This window comes from Copadichromis virginalis, linkage group LG4, assembly GCF_057382275.1.
Source record: "Copadichromis virginalis isolate Kocher_CV1m ecotype Utaka linkage group LG4, C_Virginalis_male_GT1.1, whole genome shotgun sequence".
Taxonomy (NCBI): domain Eukaryota; kingdom Metazoa; phylum Chordata; class Actinopteri; order Cichliformes; family Cichlidae; genus Copadichromis; species Copadichromis virginalis.
In genome coordinates, this window is record NC_140621.1 from 5,867,365 (window position 1) to 5,890,369 (window position 23,005).

Here is a 23,005-nt window from a genome sequence, read left to right on the forward strand (position 1 = left end):
ATTCACACAAAAAACAAAACTGAATCTTCTACTCTTGTCTGGAGCCCCTGTCAGGCATGGGCCCTGCAACAGGCAGAGCACCTCATTGAACAAAGCACTGATCACAGGGCAGACAACCACCAGTTGATCTAACATGCATATTTGTGGACAGTGGGAGGAAGCTGAAGCACCCAGATGACCTTAGATGACAGTATGGTTTGTATCCTTCTTGCTGTGAGACAACAATGTTAACCACCCAGATAGCAAAACAAGAAAATGTTGGAGTTTTTTTTGGACAGTTACTTGCTTTTTAACGATTAAACCAGTAGTTTTGTGGAGGGTTGCTGCCCCCAATCAGAAACCATCACTAAATTAAAGTAAACTTTAGCACTAAAGGCATTAGAAAAATGATCCATACCTTTGTTACCTCTACTATACAGGGAGTGCAGAATTATTAGGCAAATGAGTATTTTGTCCACATCATCCTCTTCATGCATGTTGTCTTACTCCAAGCTGTATAGGCTCGAAAGCCTACTACCAATTAAGCATATTAGGCGATGTGCATCTCTGTAATGAGAAGGGGTGTGGTCTAATGACATCAACACCCTATATCAGGTGTGCATAATTATTAGGCAACGTCTTTTCCTTTGGCAAAATGGGTCAAAAGAAGGACTTGACAGGCTCAGAAAAGTCAAAAATAGTGAGATATCTTGCAGAGGGATGCAGCAGTCTCAAAATTGCAAAGCTTCTGAAGCGTGATCATCGAACAATCAAGCGTTTCATTCAAAATAGTCAACAGGGTCGCAAGAAGCGTGTGGAAAAACCAAGGCGCAAAATAACTGCCCATGAACTGAGAAAAGTCAAGCGTGCAGCTGCCAAGATGCCACTTGCCACCAGTTTGGCCATATTTCAGAGCTGCAACATCACTGGAGTGCCCAAAAGCACAAGGTGTGCAATACTCAGAAACATGGCCAAGGTAAGAAAGGCTGAAAGACGACCACCACTGAACAAGACACACAAGCTGAAACGTCAAGACTGGGCCAAGAAATATCTCAAGACTGGTTTTTCTAAGGTTTTATGGACTGATGAAATGAGAGTGAGTCTTGATGGGCCAGATGGATGGGCCCGTGGCTGGATTGGTAAAGGGCAGAGAGCTCCAGTCCCACTCAGACGCCAGCAAGGTGGAGGTGGAGTACTGGTTTGGGCTGGTATCATCAAAGATGAGCTTGTGGGGCCTTTTCGGGTTGAGGATGGAGTCAAGCTCAACTCCCAGTCCTACTGCCAGTTTCTGGAAGGCACCTTCTTCAAGCAGTGGTACAGGAAGAAGTCTGCATCCTTCAAGAAAAACATGATTTTCATGCAGGACAATGCTCCATCACACGCGTCCAAGTACTCCACAGCGTGGCTGCAAGAAAGGGTATAAAAGAAGAAAAACTAATGACATGGCCTCCTTGTTCACCTGATCTGAACCCCATTGAGAACCTGTGGTCCATCATCAAATGTGAGATTTACAAGGAGGGAAAACAGTACACCTCTCTGAACAGTGTCTGGGAGGCTGTGGTTGCTGCTGCACGCAATGTTGATGGTGAACAGATCAAAACACTGACAGAATCCATGGATGGCAGGCTTTTGAGTGTCCTTGCAAAGAAAGGTGGCTATATTGGTCGCTGATTTGTTTTTGTTTTGTTTTTGAATGTCAGAAATGTATATTTGTGAATGTGGAGATGTTATATTGGTGTCACTGGTAAAAATAAATAATTGAAATGGGTATATATTTGTTTTTTGTTAAGTTGCCTAATAATTATGCACAGTAATAGTCACCTGCACACACAGATATCCCCCTAAAATAGCTAAAACTAAAAACAAACTAAAAACTACTTCCAAAAACATTCAGCTTTGATATTAATGAGTTTTTTGGGTTCATTGAGAACATGGTTGTTGTTCAATAATAAAATTATTCCTCAAAAATACAACTTGCCTAATAATTCTGCACTCCCTGTAACTCAGGATTGCCCAGTTTCGCTCTTTTTTTGATTGAAGATGGTTCAAAACCCCGCTGTGTGGTACAAAGAAAAACACACCCCTCCCATTTAAGCTCAATTGCACTGGCTGCCTGTGAAATTTCGATTGAATTCAAAATTATATAATTTGTTTATAGACCTCCTCTATGGTTCAGCTATACAATTTATCACAATTTTTAAACTACAGATTTTTGCCTCAGGGAACTCAGACCATCCTCGTAGCATCTTCTAACAGTTTCCCATTCTCACCTAAAAGATAAAGGCACCTTGTCCTTTGCTGTTATTGCCCCCAGGGTCTAGAATTGACTGCAACACCACAATAAAAACTTGTCAAACAACTGAGAAATAGCTTTATAAAGACCCGTTACCTGTTTTCACTTGCTTTTATTCACATCTGAGGCTTCATGGTTTTGTTACGTCTACTGTGAACATTTGTCTTATTAATTTCTTACTAGTAGAGATGAGAATTGAGAACTAGTTCTTGTAGAGAACCGGTTCTCTTGTGACTGTTGTGGTCTGAAATTGGGTTTTTGTAGACCTGCAATGTAAATGTGTTTACTTTGGAAGCACTTTTGGTCATCTCCTATTATTATATTGTGCTACATAAATAAAACTGACTTAAATTGACATTTTTATTTATACTGGCTATATAATGGCGCTAAAAAGAAACATTAAAAGTCAGAAAACCTGAAAACGTTTAGATAGGCGCTCTGATGAAATGCTGCCCCCTTCTGTTAAAATTGACTGATGTTTTTTATTTTTATTTTAAAAAACCTCTGAATTTAATCTTGACAGATATACCAATTTCCTATCCTCTTTTTCTAAAATATTTATTAATACCAATATAAGTTTTTAAATTGTGCCTCAGACAAAGTTCAGACATGAACACGACACGACTCCATGTTGCTTATAAATTATTTATTATGTTGAGATTTATTTTATTTTATTTATTTAAAGAAGCAGTGATGTTATTTGGTCTAATAAATTTCACACTCGAGTTGTGGCCAGTCTTTATCTTGCAAGCTCGGGTCCTCTACCAGAGGCTTGGGAGGGTCCTGCACAGTATCTTGGCTGTTCCCAGGACTGCACTCTTGGTAAATGGTAAATGGACTGATTCTTATAGTGCTTTTCTTCTCTCCCAGAGTACTCAAAGAGCTCTATACAACATGCCACATTCACACGCACTCATAAACTCAAGTACAACTAATAAACATTCACACTCCGATGAACGCATCGGAGGGTAATTTGGGGTTAATATCTTGCCCAAAGACATTTGGCATGCAGACTGGGGAAGCCAGGAATCAAACCACCAACCTTCCAGTAGCTGATCTGCTCTACTGCCTGAGCCACAGCCTGAGCTCTTCTGGACAGAGATCTCAGATGTTGTTCCTGCAATATGCTGGAGCCACTCGCCCAGTTTTGGAGGTCACTGCCCTGAGTGCTCCAATTGCACTGGGACCACTGTTGCCTTCACATCTTCTTGAGCTCCTCTTTTGGCCCTTGGTATTTCTCCAGCTTCATGTTCCTTCTTCCTGATGTTGCTATCACTTGGTATAGCTACATCTATCAATACAGCTTCCTCTGCTTATCCATCACTACTGTCAGGTTGGTTAGCCATCACCAGTTTGCCTGTCTGTATCTCTAAGTCCCACAGTATCTTAGCTTCATCATTCTTGACCATCCTAGGGGGCGGCGCCCATTTTGACCTGAGGACTTTCAGGCCAAACTAAGCACAGTGTATGCTATGCCTGCCACTTGGTTATAGCGTTGCATCTACACCCTGCCTGCTAGCATTTTGCACCACAAAAACACATATTTTCACAATTTATAAGAGAGTGACGCTTCTTTATTGAATGCTCTGTATGTGAGACTTTCCAGTGTTGCCTCACCAGACAGTAAAGGGGACACTGAAATAGAGATGAATTGTACCTGACAGCAGGGAAGTTGTAGTGAGGCAGTAACACTGTGTAAACAGACGGTGACATCAAGAGGTGCACACAATAAAAAACAACTGAGCAAAAAGCAGTGAGGGAGGCGGGCACTGATAGACAAAAACATGTTTCTACTGCAGTGGCCTCTACAGAACAAATGGTATTTTCTTTTGATGGCATACAAACCAGGAGCGCCTGAGTTAATGTTTAAACCCACTGTAGGGTGTCTTCCTCTCTCGTGCTCACATTTTTTAGAATTATTACCAACATAACACAGTCTTGCCGGGGGCGGGGCCACTGGGGGGGGTCAGCAAATTTTACAGAGTGGCCAGTGCCCTCCCTACATACATGGAACATTTGTTTGGCAGCTTTTTGTATAGCATATTTCCACGTGCTGAAGCTGCAGTTAGGGGGAATTCTGCAGTGGCAAACATGGTGTTCGAAGCAGAACTTCCCAGGGGAAAAACTAAATTAGATTAAAGCTTTATTTTGTCATAAAGATGGTAACCCTCTTAAACAGTTAATCTGACTGGTGATTCTGTACATACGGTGACCACTGAAAATGAATTCAGTTGTAACAATACTTCAAGGGCACCACTGCAGCCTCAAAACACAGCTTGAACATTTAGATGTTCGTGATGTCACTGATGACACGTCTATCAACTCTGCTTTGGTTGATAATGTCCACCAACGGGGAAGACAGGTTATTATTATATAAAACTAATTTTATGTGTTTCACAGTTTGTTGAAGCTACTTTAATTTGCTGGACTTGAATCTGAAAATAATCCAAAGTTGATGATGATGATCTACAAAGTCTCCAAGATTTTTATTTATCCTTGTGAGCGGTAAGAAGAGAGGAGGTGAAGTGTATTTGTGTTGGTGAGGTGAAGGCTGGTTAGCTGTGCTGGGAAAAATACAGTATTTACATATGTACAGTTAGGAAAATAACCTCTTGTATCAGCCTGTCTCAGTCTCAGCTTCTTCTTTTTTCACAGCCTTTGATATATACACTATATTACACACAATAATTCTCCCAACTATACAGCACGTGACTTTTTGCACTGAAGGAAATCTGATTCATGAGGAATTCTGTTCGGTCTGTCCATGTCATCAGCTTTTTATACATCATTAAAAAGAAATGTGTTGGCTTTTTTGCATTTAACATCAAGAACCATGATTTGTCAACACAAGCAGTCCAAGCAGGTCACCAACAACCCAGAAAGTTCCTGGAGCAAGATGCTCTGCTCAAGTTCCTCTACTGCTGTTTGCAGATTGTGGAGCCTCAGGTGGAGGGAGGGGAAGGAGAGGAGGGGGAGCGGGGAACGGGGCTCGGGCTGGGAAAATGGACCGGTTTGTGCATCGGACTCGAACGGCAGCTTCCCGGTTCTTCTTCCACCTCCCTCCTGGCTCCTCCTCTTCCTTTTCCTCCCCCTGCTCCGTGCCCCTCCAGTCCCTCAGAGTTCTCCAGCATCTCCTGGATGAGAGGAGGCATGGAGCCAGGGATCTCCATTTTCAGTGTGATCACTCGCTCTGCTCCTAAGAGAAAGCGTTTCAGAGAGAAGGTCAGCATAACGGCCTTGGTGGAATAAAACATCACAGGAGGAATGAATTCTTAAACTTTAAAATTCATTTACTTTTCATTTAGATATTAATGAAGGATAATGCACTGCTGGGAAACCACCATTACATTTTAGATAAGAAAGATCATGAGTCCAGCTGTAGCTCTAACAATGTTTGTTTCAAACACAAGAGGTTAGTATTTGCCAGTTAATGTGTGTGTGTGTAAATGTGTTACCTTTAACACTGATGCTCCTGAGGTCAGTAATCTTCATCAGTATCTTGGGGAACATGCAGGGTTTGTCAGGCCGCCTCCTCCTCACATAGAGCTACAGACACAGGTGATGAACATTTTAGGAAGAGGTGTTATCCTCCACGATAATACCCATGTACAGTGCTCCCTCGTTTATCGCGGGAGTTACGTTCTAAAAATAAATCCGTGACGTAGTCAGCTTTATTTCTTACAATTATTATAGATGTTGTAAGGCTGTAAAACTCCTCACACTTTCACACTTTTCTCTCTTGTTTAACACTCAAACCTTCGTAGAAAAATAAGCCCAGTATTATAGAATGAAACCAAACCCGCAGGTGCCTTTGATGGTGCAAAATGTTTAGTTGACATTGCTGTTTTTTTTTTTTTTTTGGGGGGGGGGGAACTTACAAACATACAGCGCAGGACTTCAATGCTAGCAATCAAAGATTTATGTACATTTGACAAGCTGAACACATTCTGTACTGGACAGGAGACACAGCACGAGATTGATTGACAATGGTCTGCAGCCAATCAGGACGCAGAACACAATGTGCTGTTAAAAAAAAGAAAAAAAGAAAAGCAAAATGGCACAAAAAAATCAGCGAAACAGCGAGGCCGCAAAAGGTGAACCGCGTTGTAGCGAGGGACCACTCTACACGTTTTTAGTGACTTTCCATGGAAAACACATTTTAGCTCTATTTGTGCTTACTTAAAAGCCCTTCGTTTAGCTTTACTGCTGATGCCTGCAGACTCCAAGTATCAAGAAAATGTTTTTCAGTATTTTGTGTTGTCGAAATATTCTTCAAATACTGAGACATGATTTTGAGGCTATATCACCACGTTTAGTAGGAACAATTGAATGAAACTCATACACGCTGTAACACACTGATGTATTTACACACAACCGATTAACCGTAATGCCCCATAACCCAGGACGGCGAACCAATGTGCACATCAGGATAGGCCCGGTCTCTGATTGATGGGGTTAATGTTGCATCTTTACTTTCACTGGTAACTGTTGTGGTGATTCGGTGCAATAGAAACACAGCTGAACTGAATTGAAATGAAGTGAACTGAATATAAGCAGCATCTCAACATTTTCTTTGATATTCCAACAGGAGCTGCTTGAATGATGCCGGTCAGAGCACTCCTGAGATTAGTGTTTAAGAATGTGCATCAGCAGTTAACCATCAGCTGTTTTCTAATCAGCACTGATGTACGCTAAAACTCTCCAAACACAAATAAACAGCTTTAACCAAAGAAATGCAAAGAGCAGTTTACACTACGGACAAACCAAGAAAGAAGCACCAAGTCTTCATGGAGTAAAATATTCATGCACAGATGGAATAAGTATTTAAATTAGAGCTGGGCGATAGAACGATAACGATATGTATTGCGAAATAACTTTTTCTCGATAGAAAAGTTAAACTATTGTGATAGGCCTCACCGCTCTTGTTCTCTTAAAAAAAAAAAAGAAGAAGAAGAAGAACAGCCAATCCAAATTAACGAACCAGAGCCGAACCAATCACAGCCGCAACGTCACGTCACGTGACTTGTTACGTACAGCACAAGTGCCAAGCCGCACATGTGTATTTGTTTGGGAAGCAGCCAGCCGCCGTGCCGCCCGGGTAATGGAGGAAATGAGTGTGCCGACTAGAAAAATCAACCGAGCGCGTGACCGAAGAGAAAACAGATGACGGTTCCAACGCCGGAGAGATTGTCGAACAGAAGAGCCACAGAAGTTCCGTAGTGTGAAGGTATTTCGGCTATTTCAAGTCTGACAACAAACAGAGTAGCGTGCACTGTAAATGTGCCGAAAGCAAGTCTGGAAATACAATAAAGCGGTGCAGCTCAATCTCTGAATGGAAGCGCTAATTCGTCATTCGGCTTTTGTCAGACTGAAGTAACTGTTAAAACTGTTTGAAAAGCTCAGCTATACAACAAGGAGAGATTGAGAATTTCCTTTTAGTTCTCAGTTTATTTGATATTGACAAAAGTTAGTCAGTTTTGTCTGTTCTTCTGTAAAACAAACTAAGATTTATTTTTAGAATTAATATTTTGTTTCTAAGTGGAATTGACAATTTAGTCTGTTTCGTTTGTTCTATTTTGAAACTTAAACGCTTTAGCGGCTGCCTTTTGTGTAGTTTGCAATATTTGCCTTTATTTATCTGAAAAAGTCTCATGTTCCTTAAGTACATCTACCCTGTTGAACTTATTATGGGAAATAATATTTAAATAAAAACAAGCTGCTGATTATTTCACATTTTACTTGTGAGCAACGGCACATTTAAATCTTACAAATATAGTTATTTGGCTTATATCGTGATAGATATCGTTATCGCCTGAAATGAAAAAAACATATCGTGATATGAAAAAATCTTATATCGCCCAGCTCTAATTTAAATAAATGGAAAGAATGTTATTTAGGGTTATACAGTAGCATTGAAGTAACTGATTACTTGACTACAACAAGTAAAATTCAGGATTCCTCTCTTGCTCTTCATGACCAATCATTGTTCTCCACTGAAACTAGTTCAACACACGTGGGCAGCTACTAATCTCTATCCTGTCAGCTGAACACACTCTCTCTCTCTCCCTCCTCCTCCATCAGTGCGCATCAGTGAGTCACACCGCCGCGTGAAGTGGCGTGTGTCCTGAACATGAGCGCCAAATGTCACTTTATTAAGATAACTCCTTTTAAAGCTTTGTGCCTTCAGTAAAGACACACTGTGCTTAGAGCGCAGAAACACAGATACGCACATCTGTTCAACTGCACACGTTAGTTTTGTACAGCAAAGTTTATGCTCAAGAATGGAAGTCGAGTAATAACTTAAAGTCTAACCTTCAAAGCTTCGAGCATCGGCTCCTGAAGAATATCCACCTTCTCTGATTCCTCCAGATCCTGACGATCTGTGAAAAACAAATAACAAACACAAAGCATCGCTTCAGTGTCAGTATGTCTCCTTTGTCTTTCCTTTCACTCATGCTGCTGCGACACACAGTGCAGTACCTCCACAGAGCAGGCAGATGGCACTGAGTAACCCCGTTTCTGCATCGTCCATTTCCAGCGGGAGCAGCTGGTTGGCAAAGGCGAACACCAGGTCTGTGAGCGGTCCGAACCCGGCGTTGTGCATCTGAGTACGATTGAGGGTGAGGCCGTCGGAGAAGGTCATGGTGTCCTTCTCTGGAGTGTAGCGGGTGCAGATCCTCAGAATCTAGGAAAAGGATTCATTATCTGTTTAGTAACTCTTTGTTATAACGGAGGCCGACGTGTCAGAGGCGTTCAGTTTCCATCCGCGACGTCTGTTTGTGAGAAATTGTTTATTGCAGCTTGCAGGAAATCCTCACCAGTATGTCGAGGCATGCGGCTTTGAGCAGCGTGATCTGATCAGCGATGGTTAGGGTGGTGAAACCTGGGAGCTGCTTAGCAAACTCCACTGTCTTAATAATGCATTTGGTAGACAGTTCGCTGAACTTGTCCCAGAGACTCACATCCAGAGCCACGCGCTGCTCCGAGCTGTTGCTCTGCAGGATAGAAGAGAAACCAAAGGCCGATTGAATAAAAATCAGTTTTTGACCTTCAGTTTTTGAACTCACATACGCTCGTCTGTGTGTGTGTGTGTGTGTGTGTGAGTACCGTGGTGTATTTTCCCAGCTGACAGAGGGAGGGGAATGTATCCTGATGGGCCCGGCGAACTCGTTCGATCATCTGCTCCATGTCTGCTGACAGGACGTAGAGCTCTGTGTCGGGCTGCTTCTTCTCTTCCTTCTTCTTCTTTGTTCGGTCATTTCGCACCACTTGGAATGGAAATGAAGATGAGAGGATTTAGCTGAGAACATTCATCCCCATGAAGAATCTCCACCGTAAGACGTCGGACACCTGAAATACTTCCCCGTTTAATATGCAGCCACTTCACTTAGCACATGGACTGGAAACAACTAGCCTGGAGACTGTTTCACGAATTAGCCCTAAAAGTCCAAAATTATTAAGTTTCTTTTTATTTGCAGATTGACTCAACACTAAACGGGGGTTCATGTCTGAAACTGCTGCTTACAGTTAACACCACTCTCTTTTTTCACAGGAAGCAAAATCTGCCAAACAGCATCTGTTCCAGACCAGGGTAAGGGAAAGTTTTCCTTTTCATGAAATAAATGAGTATAATCACATCTACTACATTCATACTGACTTGATTCTTGGTTCACACGCTGTGCATTATGAAATGATATGAAAAAGCAGCCAGCATAGACATGCAGGAGCACTAAAGCTTTCAGGGCCATGTGTTAACTAGGAACGACCACCAGAGGGAGACAAACAACAAGGTTAGAATACAGCACTGAGGCCCAGAAGTCAGGAAAAGTCTTTCCCCATAAACACATATACACCCCCTGTAAGTGCTTCCTATCTAATATTCACATAAGTCTGAAATGCAGGGATTGAAGCACCGACCTTCTGATTAGTAGCTGACCAACTCTACCTCCTGAGCCACAGCCACCCCAAAGAGTAAAACTGCAAGACCTCTAAGCAACTTAAAGCATTTGCCTGCTTAAGAAGCTCCCTTTCTTCCACACACCCACAAAAATCAACCTGCGCCCGTACTCACGCTCTTTAGACATGCCCACATCCAGGCACTTCTGCAGTCGACATGACTGACACCGGTTCCTCGTCACTTTGTTGATGACACAGACTTTGTCCCGGTGGCACGTGTACACCATGTTCTTCTGGATGCTCCTCCGAAAGAAACCCTGACAGAGAGAAACAGATGTTGAGAAAAAGGGTAACAGAAAGCGCTGTGAGCGTGTGCAGGAGCTGGAACTGGAATGAAAACTGCAGAATTATTTCAACTGTAACAAGTGTAATCCTGAAGTGACTCATTCAGCTGATGGGCTGCTGGGCGGAGGTCTAACAGAACATGAGTCTGACCACAAGCACATCAAAGCACACACACACACACACACACACACACACACACACACACACACACACACACACACAGCAATATCAAAGCAGACACTAATTGCACAGACAGATCCTTTGTGTGTCTCTACAGGATTAGATGAAGCCACGAGGCTTAGAGATCCTCGGGTGGCATAAAGGTCGTGACCTCTTTGCTGCCAGAAGGAGCACTGTGGCTTAGTGTGCATGTTTTCCAAACTCAAGTGCTTATGTTTCGCTGCCTACCTTGCAGCCTTCGCAGGCGCTGACTCCATAATGGTATCCTGATGATTTGTCCTGGCAGACAAAGCAGGGTTTGTAGATACGAGGTGGTGGAGGAGGTGAGGGAGGACTGGGGACAAGCAGGTCCTCCCCTGAGCTCGTGCTCTCGGTCTCTATGGCTGCAAAAGAGATTTACATGCAATCAGGCTACAATTTACAAAGAGCAAATAATCCTCATTTATGTCATCCTGGAGCTCTGCCTGTCTGAAAGGAGACTTTTCTTTAACCTTCAAGTGACTGAGTGGAGTCGTTTATGACACACATGTATTTATTAGTGCCGATGTGGCCTTTTTTGGACTGATTCTTATTCTTATATAGTGCTTTTCTACTCTCCTGGAGGACTCAAAGCGCTGTATACAACACGCCTCATTCACCTATACACACAAGCACTCTATGCTTTGTCAGTGCTTTAGCTAACATACGCATTCATACTCTGATGTATGCATCAGAGAGCAAGTGGGGGTTAGTATCTTGCTCAAGGATATTTGGCATGGAGACTGAGGGAGCCAGGAATCAAACCACCTTCTGATCTGCAGATGACCTGCTCTACCCTCCTGAGCTATAGCCACCCCGTCCATCATCCATCAGTGTTTTTCATCCAATGTTCCTTGTCTGGGTTCAGATCACAGGGGTACCAGTCTCAGCTGAGCAGCCCAAACTTCCCTCTCCTTGGTCACGTCTTCCAGCTCATCCAGGGCTGGGGGCACACTGAGTTGTTCCCAAACTGGCCAACATATATACTCCCTCCTGGGTCTGATCCGGGACCTCCTCCCAGTAGGTTTTGCTCGGAACACCTCGCCTACAAGGTGTCCAAAAGGCATCCTAGTCAGACGCCTAATTCAACTCAACCAGCTTCCTCTCGAATGACCGAGCTCCTCACGCTATCTCTAAGAGCACAGCCACCCTTTGAAGGAAACTTCTCGTTCTTTTGGGGATTCCCCAGAGCTCAGGCTAAAAACTACTCACCTGGGATAGTAACTCATCCCTCACCTGGTTCCTTTTTGGACACTCAAAAATACATCGTCAAGTACAATCAGGCTATGAAAGCAAGTGAGGAGGAGATATCACTGGAGTACTCGCTAGTCATACTCTACCTGTGGATGGAAATTACTGATGCAGTGTTAAAGGAGGGCTTAAAGGTACGAAATAATATTTTATTTCAATGCGACAACATTGTGCATGCCCTGAACAGTTACAGGGATAAGTTCCCTCAGTTACTGGCTATCACTGTAGTCTTGCACTGTAATGCTGTTGTTGCTGCCACAACAGCAGCTGCTGCAATCACAGAAAACGTTTTGAGGTACATTCCTCACCCCTAAATGTGAGATAGTGAAAGGCCATGGGTATCTGGTTGGTGTGGGCAAACAAATAACGGAAAAAACAAAACAAACTAATATGGATATTTATTATAATTTATATTTAAGGGAACTTCTGAGATGATGTTAGCCGAGCAAACTCACAGTAATCAGCTCAACCATCCAGCACCGGACACACTTGGCCCGACAAAGCTGGATCACATCAGCCTGCTGATCAGAGTTGCTGTGTGTTAGCACTAAGTGCTGCTCTGCTCCTGAGTCTCTGTCAAAGCTGACGCCTTGTTTTGTTCAAAGGTAAACTTCAACGGTGATTTACTTTGGAGGTCTCGGCCCTTCAGATTAACAAACCCTACTCCCTCTCCCACTTTGCCTCCTCTGACCTAACACATTCTCTCTCTCTCTCTCGCACGCACGCACGCACGCACACACACACACACACACACACACACACACACACACACACACACGTCTACCCTCCCCCTTTAGTAGCCATACCAGACATTCCTCTATGGAGGAGATTCAACTCCCCTCTACTCTGCTGTGCTTCTGTTTACACAGAGAGAAACGCAGAGATCCTCCTCCTCTGCCGCATCATACCATTCCTCCATCTTCTCCTCACTTCATCTTTCCTCTATTTGCCTTTGCTCTCTTCTCACTGACACTCTAGCCATGCATTCCCTGAAGCACCGTCTGACCTCTTTTAAACTTCTCACTCAGACCCGCCTCTCGCCATGCGTTCCCTCCCCTCTGCTTACCAAGTGCCTCTTTCTCTGTTTTCATCTTTGTGTTTGTTAATCTCTTCCTATTGCTTTCCACTTCTGCTTCAGTGTGTCGGACATGACGGCCACAGGCAGCAGTGTGTCCACACACACGCACACACACACACACACGCACACACACACACACACACACACACACACACGCACACGCACACGCACACACACACACACACACACACTGCAGCGCTGGAGCTGTGGCTCCAAACGAGGGCAAAGGTCTTTACTGTATAAGCGAGTAAGAGGGCATCTCCAAAGACGGGTCTCCAACTTGATTTAGGAACAGATGCTAGTGTTTTGATCAGTTTTGAGCACATCTACAGTTATTCATTTGAAATAATTCTACAAAAAAGCAAACAAACAATAAGACAAAGATTTAAGTAAACAGATCTTTTTATGTCACAGTGTTTTGGGGGGTTGGATTTAAATTTAAAAAATAAACTTATTAAACATATTAAAGACTTTTAATTTCCTGAAATCAAAACTTTAGGAATTTTGGAACCAACAACTGGAGACAGCTGCTGTAAATGTTGGGCCAAGTTTCTCAAGAAGGGAAACTTCAGCATCTGGTGACCTCCATGGTTCCTGTCTTCACACACTTACTGACCGCAGAGGATTTTTAGCTCATTTTTGCAAAGAATAATCCCAATAATTACAACTAATCACAGTTTTTCCAGTCCTTTTAAGCCTGTGACTACAGGAGGCTTATAAAAAAGCTGAGAGGAAACTTGGACACAGTACCTTCAGTGAGGTAATCACTGCGTCATTTTGCCACCCATGTGCAAAAACTCAAGAGAACTCTTTCTAAAGACCCGATTGTATCAAACACTCTCAAGTTACTCTATAAAGAGGAGTGAAATGAGTTTTTCCTATCAGGCACATTGTTTGGGGATATGCGTGACTAGGATGGCCAGACGTGGAAAAGCTGCTGCCCTCACCCTCAGAGCTGTGGGTGCAAAGTAAGCTGTCCTAACCAGCAAACCTGCACGGCTTTGATGTAGAAAACGAACAGCAGAATGTACATGTCACAGAGAGCTGAAGAATAACCACTCGACCAGAGAGCAACCACATTCTGCACCAGCATGTGGACTTTAACCTACATGAAGACTGCTGCTGCCAGCGTTAGCCACACACGGCAATCTGATCTGGCATCTCGCATGCAATATGTCACCAAGTGCCTCGTTTCATTTTATAAACACTTTTTCTTTTTAGGAAACTCTGCACAACTGAGTCAATGACAGGTGCAGACAGGAAAATATATAGTAGCACCTCGGCAGACAGTCCTGCTTACCATAATATTTTATTCAGTTACAACGTTTCAGCCTGTGTGACCTTCGTCAGTGTTTCATAAACACTTTAAATATGATGTATTTAATAAGAAATGTGAATAAAGGCTTAAAATGGCACTCTGATATACATACAGTGTACATTTGATTGTTTTGTTCTGTGACTTTTTAGTATCCATTCATTCAACCGATGTGAAAAATAATAAATGTTCAAATGAACTGCAAAATAGAATCAGGTGGCCCTCTCAAGTACAATCTGAAGTGAGGTTATGGCACTGTAACCACACATAGCACTACATTACAAATACTTTCATAAGTGATCATGACAGACAGACAAAAATCTTTCCATTGAGAAGCTATAAAGTACACATTTTTTTCTCTTTTACTTTTGAAATGATTCCTATAAATATGATGATTTAGTTTCCTTTAACGGTTGCTGCAAAAATAGATTGGTGGTTTCAGCTGTAGTGATTTGGGTGGAGTATCAGTATACATTTGGTTCGCTTTAAAAAGGCACAAACTAAAGTTGTACCTTTAAGGAAGAGAAAAGATCGTCTTTTAAAGCTCTATGGTCATGAGATAAGAGCTTTTGTCTCAATAAGATGAGAGGCCAGCTGGGCCGTGTGTTCGGTTTATCAGCCCTTTAGTTAGTCATCACCTCTTTTGTTTCTTATCAGGATCCTCTGGTTAAGTTTTTCCAACCTGAACCAGAACGTTAGCTTTACTGTCCCGATGCAGTACAGACGCACACAATGAAATGCTTTTCTAGCTGCACTGTGCACACATACGAAATAAAACTTTATCCAAAAGTTAGTTTAACACCTGCAGCTACCTAGTAAAGCCCATATTAATTTGAGCCTTGAGGTTTACTCAGGTCAACAAATGGTTAAACCCTTCAGAGTCTGGTGTGCTCAGCCAAACTGTGTACTGGGGTCAGCTCACGACCAGCAGCAGCAGCATGAAATGTTAGCCAGTGCTGGGCTGAGCCGTTTCACCAATCTGATGTAAAATATTGTTAAATGGGAGCCCCAGGCAGTCATGTCATGGCGCCAGCAAGCCTCTGCTGAATAGAGAGTGTGATCTGCCAGCTTAGAGACCAGAAACACAGAGAGACGGCAACCAGGAAGTTCTTAAACTTGACTTTCATACCATCTTTATTACTTTTGAAGAATTTTCTTGGTTAGACACTAGCTCGTTTCACCTCTAATCGAGCAATATGGATGAAATTCCTCCATCATCTTGTTCCATATCACAATGATAACGAGCTGTACTGAAAAGCTCATTGCAGCTGGAATCAGCAGTGACGTGGCTTACACCAGCGGTCCCAAACCCCCGGGGCCACGGACCGGTACCGGTCTGTGAGTCGTTTGGTACCGAGCCGCGAGAGTTGAGGTTTGGGGTGAAATTCATGGTTTTCAGGGTTTTCACCATTAACTTGTGTGTCTTATTTTGAAAGAAATATTTACGTGTTACTATAGCGACCAGAGAGCATTAAGGGGCAGAGAGGAGGATGTTATTCTAAATGTTGTTAATGCTAATAAAGTTACACAATTACACAGTGAATTCGCGTTTATTATTATATTTACAAAATACAACAGTTTTTGTCTTGGTCCTGTCATTTTATTTTGTTGTATTTATCCGTCACACCTTAAAGGCCGGTGAAAATATTGTCTCACATTGTCTGACCGGTCCGTGGTGCAAAAAAGGTTGGGGACCGCTGGCTTACACGATTGTCTAACAAGTGAACGCTCCCTGGTTTGATTCCTGAATGAGAGACAAACCAAACATGCAGAACTACCTGCTGTAAGCCTGCAGCTGAAAGTACTGCACTGAATGGGATGACGATGTTCGTGTTTGGCTTATTACATTGTGTAATAATGATTAAATCAAGTTATTTCATAACTATCAACAATCCTGTAAATCCAGTATTGCCAAAAAGCAGTGACTACACAATGATGTGCTCACTCTGACCTAATAACATAACGCAACCACAAGGACAGCTTGTATTACACACACTTGCCACATTGAACTATAAAAGGCCTTACGGTTGAATTTTATGCCTAAGATTCATATTTCAAAGTTTGTTAAACTGATTTTATGCTGCATTTATTTATTTATTTATTTATTTTTTAATGTAAATAACAGACCAAAAGACAGACTGACCAATCAGAACGCTGCATTTGGCAACAAGTGCATTTGTAGCTTGCGGTACGCTCAGCGGTATTGAACATATCCCGGTCAATCGGATCTCTGACATGATCTATTTGGCTCCTCAAATGTGGCCCCAACTCTGCCAACAAGAGCTCAAACTGTCCGACTGACATCCTGAAATATGTACGGAGGCTTGCACAGTGCACTACTTTCAGGCGTAACAGCACTAACAGCTTCTTCTCTGCTGGCTCTGTGAATGAACTCTTGCTCCAATGTCTTGCACTGCAGCTGAGAGCGACAGTCGTTGTTCTGCTCTGCAGCCAATGAGCTGTGGCAGCACGTCAACCAGTTCTCCTCTTTCTGCAGATCCAGGTTAGAGTGACACAGCTCGCAGTAGTTCTCCAGAGCGGAACAAGGACTTCTGTCTCCAGCTGTAGTCCAATGTGATGAAGCTCAACTATGTCCTTCAAGAGACCCTCTGCAAGGATCCAGCTGTGGATCGCCACAACAGAAACTTAGCCCACTGAGTTGGCAGTCAACATTTTCTCAGAAAAACAAAAAATAGAAATAAATGACCATATGAAAGCTTATCTAGTTTACATTTTTAAAACTTACTCAACAGTTTGCAATGACTAAATTTCAGCAAGTGACAATCTTTCGGCATGAAATGCAATCAAGGCATTTGGAAACTATACAAGTCAAAGTTTCTACCGCCAACATTTTGGCCTCGACTGTAGTCGCAGCTCCAAAGCACTGACCTTCAGGCTTAAAAATGCAGAGTCCAAAATCAGTAGCCGTGTCCATCTTTGACATACAGTCAGTGGATATGAGCGATAATTAGCATGTTACGAATATGAAACAACAACAAAGTGTTTGTTTGATTAATCCTGTGGCTGGTTTACATTCCATTCTTTCTCATGCATCCAGTGATGAGACCAGGACATGAAGATGTGAACTGTACACCAAGAGTTTGTATAGCAGAGGACTGTGTCTCAAGCAAATCAATTAATAAGTAGGTTTCCATGACTACTCTTTAACATTTGTATGATAGGATACACACCGACACACAGGAATACAAAAAACACCTTTTTTTTCTTTTCTCTTTTTTTGCACACTTCAGTTAAACTTGGCCAGCATACCCTTGCATTCCCAGACAAACTGTGAATGTGACTGTGTGTGTGTGCGCGTGTGTGTGCATCACTGCCTCCAACAGACAGAAAGAGAGGTCATCCAGTGCAGAGAAATGATGACTGGGCAGCTGACACAGGAAAGAAAGAGTTAGATAGAAGGAGGAATAAAGGGAGGGGGAGATGTAGGTCACTTCCCAATTGTCAGTGAGTCATTGCTCTGGATCACACCCAACAAACATTCAAGAAGAGGGACACACACACACACAAACGCGCACACACACACACACACACACACACACACACACACACACACACACACACACACACACACACACACACACACAGCTTCTGTGTTGTTGCTGAATATGTGTGCCTGGGTCTGTGTATAGCCTTTGGCCTTTGAACTTTTTGACACTCTTCATTCCAGTCACGCAAAGACACACACACACACACACACACACACACACACACACACACACACACACACACAGGGCAACCATCCCCATCTTTACAGCCTGGATTTACGAGCGCTCCTCTCTTGTTCCTATATGCCCCCCCTCTCCTCTCACCAGCTAACCAGAGTCCACTTTGCACTTTTCCTCTTTATTGCTTTTACTCAGTTGTGCAAGCTGTGACATCACTGCAGCATCACCACAGGGTTACAGTCTGACTCTCAGGCTTAGTGCTTCAGCCATGTCACAGTGGGGTGGGGCAACACTATCGAATCATATCAATGAAGTTATGTATTTATATATTCTCGTGTTAGTCCTGTGACACATGCGCAGCCCATCCCGAGTGAATGCGACCTTTAGCAGGCTTTAACAACCCTCCCACAACTGGGATGCACCAGTTGTGAAATTCTAGGTAAATAACAGTGTTTCAAATCAACAATTTGCATTAGTAGATACCGAGATTTTATTTCTAGTTGTTGTTGCTATTTACTTGCCAATCTGTTTCAATTACCTGACCCATTTGCGGTCAATATTCGGCCAACAGCTGATGTCTCTACAGTTTGAGTTTGTTTTTGTCCCCCTTTTTGTACCAGGGAGGAAGTGAAAGCAGCAGCGCTATTAATATCAAACATCACTGAACATTTAGCCAGTGCAAAACGGAGGTGACACAACAGATGAATACCGGCCACTGTAAATCACATCTAATTCCCTGAGATCAGTCAGCAGGGCACATAATGGCTGAAACTGATATTCTGCATACATATCATACCTCATCGAAGCATCAAAGTGTCTGGATGGTAAATTTATGCACCTTATATGGTAAGGAGCAAAGATTATTCCACAACTGAGGCCAAACAGTGCGCCATCACCTCCCCCGATTACTTCTTAAAGCAAAATTCTTATGCATACTATGTATGTGTGTGTACATATATATATACACACATGTATGTATATATTATACACACATGTATATATATATATATATATATACACATATACACACACACACACTGATAGCTTAGGGTGAGAGGAAGGGTACACCCTGGACAGGTCGCTGGTCTGTCACAGGGCTAACACACACACAGACAATCATGCACACTCACATCTCATACATGTGTGGTTTTGCCATTATGCACCAAAATGACGCCGTCATCATGATACTCAAACTCAGAGGAGAGTCATTATCATAAACTGGAATATTCTTTATCAGTCATTCATATCTTTACAGTTTAGACACACCGAGGTTAACTGGCTGATGGCACCATGGACGCAAATATCAACGGGCAACAACGTCACGTAATGATGTCAGTTACCATGGTTTGTCTGTTGTGTCAGATCAGTGTAGCGATTTTGTGACAATGGGCTGAAAGACTTTAAATCACTAAAGACTTTTAACTTCAATAACAAAGATTTTGTCCTGGGCTGAAAAGGGAAAAAACAATATAACCAAAATGAACAAATAATACCAATAAAAGATGCCTACGGGCCTTAGTTGTTACCGAAAACATTAATCCCAGTTTTATTTACAATCTGCGTTTGTTTCAGTTTCAAGTGTGTGTGTCCAATAGTTCATTGGTAACTAAATAAATAAATGTACGATTATATGAACACTTTATAGAATTGTAAGTTTATAATATGGACACTTGCGACAAACCACAATTTTAATCGGTAGATTAAGCGCATTCTTAATTCATAACTCAAAGTTTGGCTTAAAAAAAATGTCTGAAAGTGGTGAAAAGGTACTGATCAAAATTAGCTAAAGCCCGAGATGACACACAGCATGTGTCAATTACAATTGAAAAAGAGGAAACGCGATGACAAAGTGAAACAGCTGGGACCAGTTTATGTCTTTATATTTTTGTCCAAACCCTCCTGACACACAGGTGACAGCTGTGACCAAAAGCTCACAAAAGCTGTAAAGACTTTAAAGCACGTTATTAATTAAGGACACTGGCTAAGAAAAGCTAAATGGTGTAGCTGTGTCCTCACTTCTCATTCAGCAGGCTAAAAACAAACCGTGGCAGCTCGAAGAGGATGCTGGCATGTGTCCCAGCTGGCCTCAGCTAACGGATGTACTCATTCCCTTCAGCTGACAAGAATACTCCAGCATGAGCGCTGGATTATCCTGCACTCCCCTGGTACTTGTTCTAACTCATTTAAGTACTACTACAGATCTATGGCCGATGATGCAGCGCTCTGTGTAAAACTCCAACATGACAAATAATCTTTGTCTCACTCACAGTGGCTGGATCCGCTCCAGTGCCTGCCGGTCAGCAGAGACCCTCCAAAGGGGCGCTGGAGTCCTCCTACAACGGACAAGAGTCCCTTCTCCGGCCCGAGCCCCGGGGGTCTGTGGTAGTAGTCCATGCTTAGAAAAGAGCCCGTGCTTGGGCTGCTGGGGCTTGGGCTTAAACCCACAACATCCACGCTTTCGTACATCTCCGAGAGGCGGGAGTCGGGATGTGGTCTCTGTGTGGTAAATAGAGGGAGGGGGGGAGAAGATCAAAGCGTCCTGGACGGCGATGAGAGAAAGAGGAGCGGAGGGAAGGAAGAGTTCACATCTTCATAACAGACTGATAGGAGCCAGAGGAGGAGGAGGATTCCCGGTGACCTTTCAGGCTTCGGACAAACGTAGTTAACAGTCAAACTTTGCCGTCTTTTGTGATGTTATTCATGTATTCTTTTGTGTCTCTTTCACAAATTAAACATCGCTACAGTCCAAATGCTACAAGTGCTAACAACCCAAGTGCCGCTGCTACCTCGAAGCCCTGAAAAGACGAAAAGACTAAAAGCCAGGGGAGAGAAACACTGTCGCTCCAGTCGCCTCTCGCACCGTCACACAGTCGTGTGTCATGTTTTACTTCATAGTGAGTGTGGGCTGCCGCCTGCGTCCGCTGATCCACAGCTCCTATTTTCTATTAGGCTAAATATATCGTGTCATACAACTTGCCCCTGAAGCCACCCAGGTGAAGTCTTTTTCACCGACATTGTGCTCCGTAATGTCACAGCCAGTACACTCTGTCCTGAAATCCACGCACGCTGTCAATGAATGTAACCAAAGCCTTAAAGTAAATCGGTCCGGTCGGTTGGTGCGTCGCTCGCTCCGGTTTAGAGAGTGCACGCATTAAAAGCAAAAATACGCAAAAAACCGAAAAAAAGCCCAAATGTGCAAATGTGAGCGGTGTGGGACTTTGAAGTTGCTGCTGTATATGTAAAGAGCAGAATATCCAGAGGTGAGGAAAGCTGGAGAGATAATCCGAGGCAGTCAGGAGCGCTGCTTGTTGCTAGTAGCTGAGGTCCAGCAGCGGTACACGAGTGTCCTGTGGTAACCCCCACTCTGTACCCGACGGCCTCTCTCTCTCCCCCCACCCTCTCTCTCTCTCCTCTCTCTCTCGCTCTCTTTCTGGTTGGTGAGAGACACCAGCTGCGCACGAGCTCCCCCTACTTGTCATGCGCGAGCCTCCAAATAAAACCTACCTGCTTTGTTCCACCAGGAGGAGGGTATAGAGTTAAAGGAAATGATCTTAATCGTGGCTTCCCTTGCCCCCATATAAGGGCTTTCGGAGATTTGCCTGTCCCATAACAGTTTGGTAATGGAGTAAATTTAAACAGTACATTTTAATCACTGAACAATTCACTTGCAGCAGTTTGGCCCACTGCCATTCCCCAACTTCCCTTTACTAGATTATCTTAAAAGAAATGAGTGTGTGAGAAAGACCTCTTTTCTACCACTCGGTTATTCTAGCTTTGTATATTCCAATTTTTAAATTAAGTTTTATCCTTTTTTTTAAATTCATTTAAGTTTCAATGAGTTTCCATAATGGATTTTCTCATTTCAGTTTAGATTTTATTATTTGAAAAAGTTTCAGTGTTTGAATCTTTTTAGTAACTTCTCTATGGAGGGCATGTATCAGAGCCAATACTTAGTTTTGAGATGCAGTTTACATTTTGTGATAGTTTAAGTTTCTACTTGCACAACATTTTCAGCTATAATATATATTTCACTTTTTATTCCAAGAGAATTGTCAGATAAACTAATGTTCTACATCCAAAGTGTATTTACTCAGGCTCAATAAATGAGGGGACAAGGAATCATGTAAGCTCCATTTTAACGGAATTCAGTATCAAGATACTGTAAAATCTGCTGTAAGTATTCAGCATAGTCAAATGTTGAACAACTGCTGCACAGCAAGTAACTGAGAGGCCATTAAAGCACTATAGTAAAAATGAAAAATCATTGTAAAAAACAAACAAACATCTTTTTTCAAAGATACACTTGGGCAAGTCTTGGATATAGCTGTGTTTTGCACCAAATCCTAACCTGAAAAGGGTAAGCAGGGGTGCTGTGTTTTCAGTGGGGAGGTGCTGTTATCAGGTAGGTGACTAGATCTGTTGAGGGATGCCGTTCCAGAGTTTAGGAGCTACAACTGAGAAAGCCTGTCCGGTCTGGAACAACAGGCACTAAAACCTGCTGGTCAACTGACGCAAGCGAGCAGTGTGGGACCATAAACTATAAATGCTCTGTGTGCACTAAACTTTTATTTTACACTGTTCAAATATTTGATGCCTATGTTCTGAGCTATAATCCATTTTTGTAGGGTTATGAGAAGGCTTCGACAGTGACATCAACAAATATAGAAAACAGCTGACAAAAAAATATGCTTTCATAAATGCTGGATTTAATTGAGCGCGCACACCTACATTAAACCTTAATGTTAAGCCTCTGTCTATCCATTATTCTGTCAACTTACATTTGCAGTATCTGTCAGCAGAAAAGCAGAACAGCAGCTGCTAACCATCACAAAAAACAACAAGGTTAATAAATAAAATGTTTTATGCTATTTGACTCAGAAAAATACATTTAACACAAATCTCAACTACAATATTAAATTATTGTGTAAGGACTTGAGCATATCACGTTTTTACATTATAAATGG

The 23,005-nt window shown here is 42.6% G+C and overlaps 1 protein-coding gene and 1 long non-coding RNA gene across 2 annotated transcripts in view; both read right to left on the minus strand.

Moving 5' to 3' along the window:
- Positions 1-23,005, minus strand: part of LOC146710663 (uncharacterized) — a 312,796-nt gene that overhangs the window by 75,418 nt on the left and 214,373 nt on the right. The gene's annotated exons all lie outside the window — the stretch shown is intronic.
- Positions 4,740-21,436, minus strand: LOC146710666 (retinoic acid receptor alpha-B-like). Its single transcript, XM_085453293.1, has 9 exons — positions 20,309-21,436; positions 10,922-11,076; positions 10,344-10,485; positions 9,380-9,540; positions 9,091-9,267; positions 8,753-8,957; positions 8,585-8,652; positions 5,728-5,818; positions 4,740-5,468 (listed from the first exon to the last, which is right to left on the minus strand). The coding sequence occupies exons 1-9, from the start codon at positions 20,505-20,507 to the stop codon at positions 5,215-5,217; spliced, it is 1,452 nt and encodes a 483-aa protein (XP_085309419.1). The 5' UTR covers positions 20,508-21,436; the 3' UTR covers positions 4,740-5,214.

What these genes read in the sequence shown, in the direction of transcription:
- LOC146710666 (XM_085453293.1), bottom strand. Translation starts at nt 20,507, where the DNA reads ATGTACGAAAGCGTGGATGTTGTGGGTTTAAGCCCAAGCCCCAGCAGC. An exon ending in CATCTGCCTGCTCTGTGGAG is followed by an intron (nt 8,653 to 8,752) that starts GTACTGCACTGT and finishes TGTTTTTCACAG; the next exon opens with ATCGTCAGGATCTGGAGGAA. An exon ending in CAGGAGCATCAGTGTTAAAG is followed by an intron (nt 5,469 to 5,727) that starts GTAACACATTTA and finishes GCTTTCTCTTAG; the next exon opens with GAGCAGAGCGAGTGATCACA.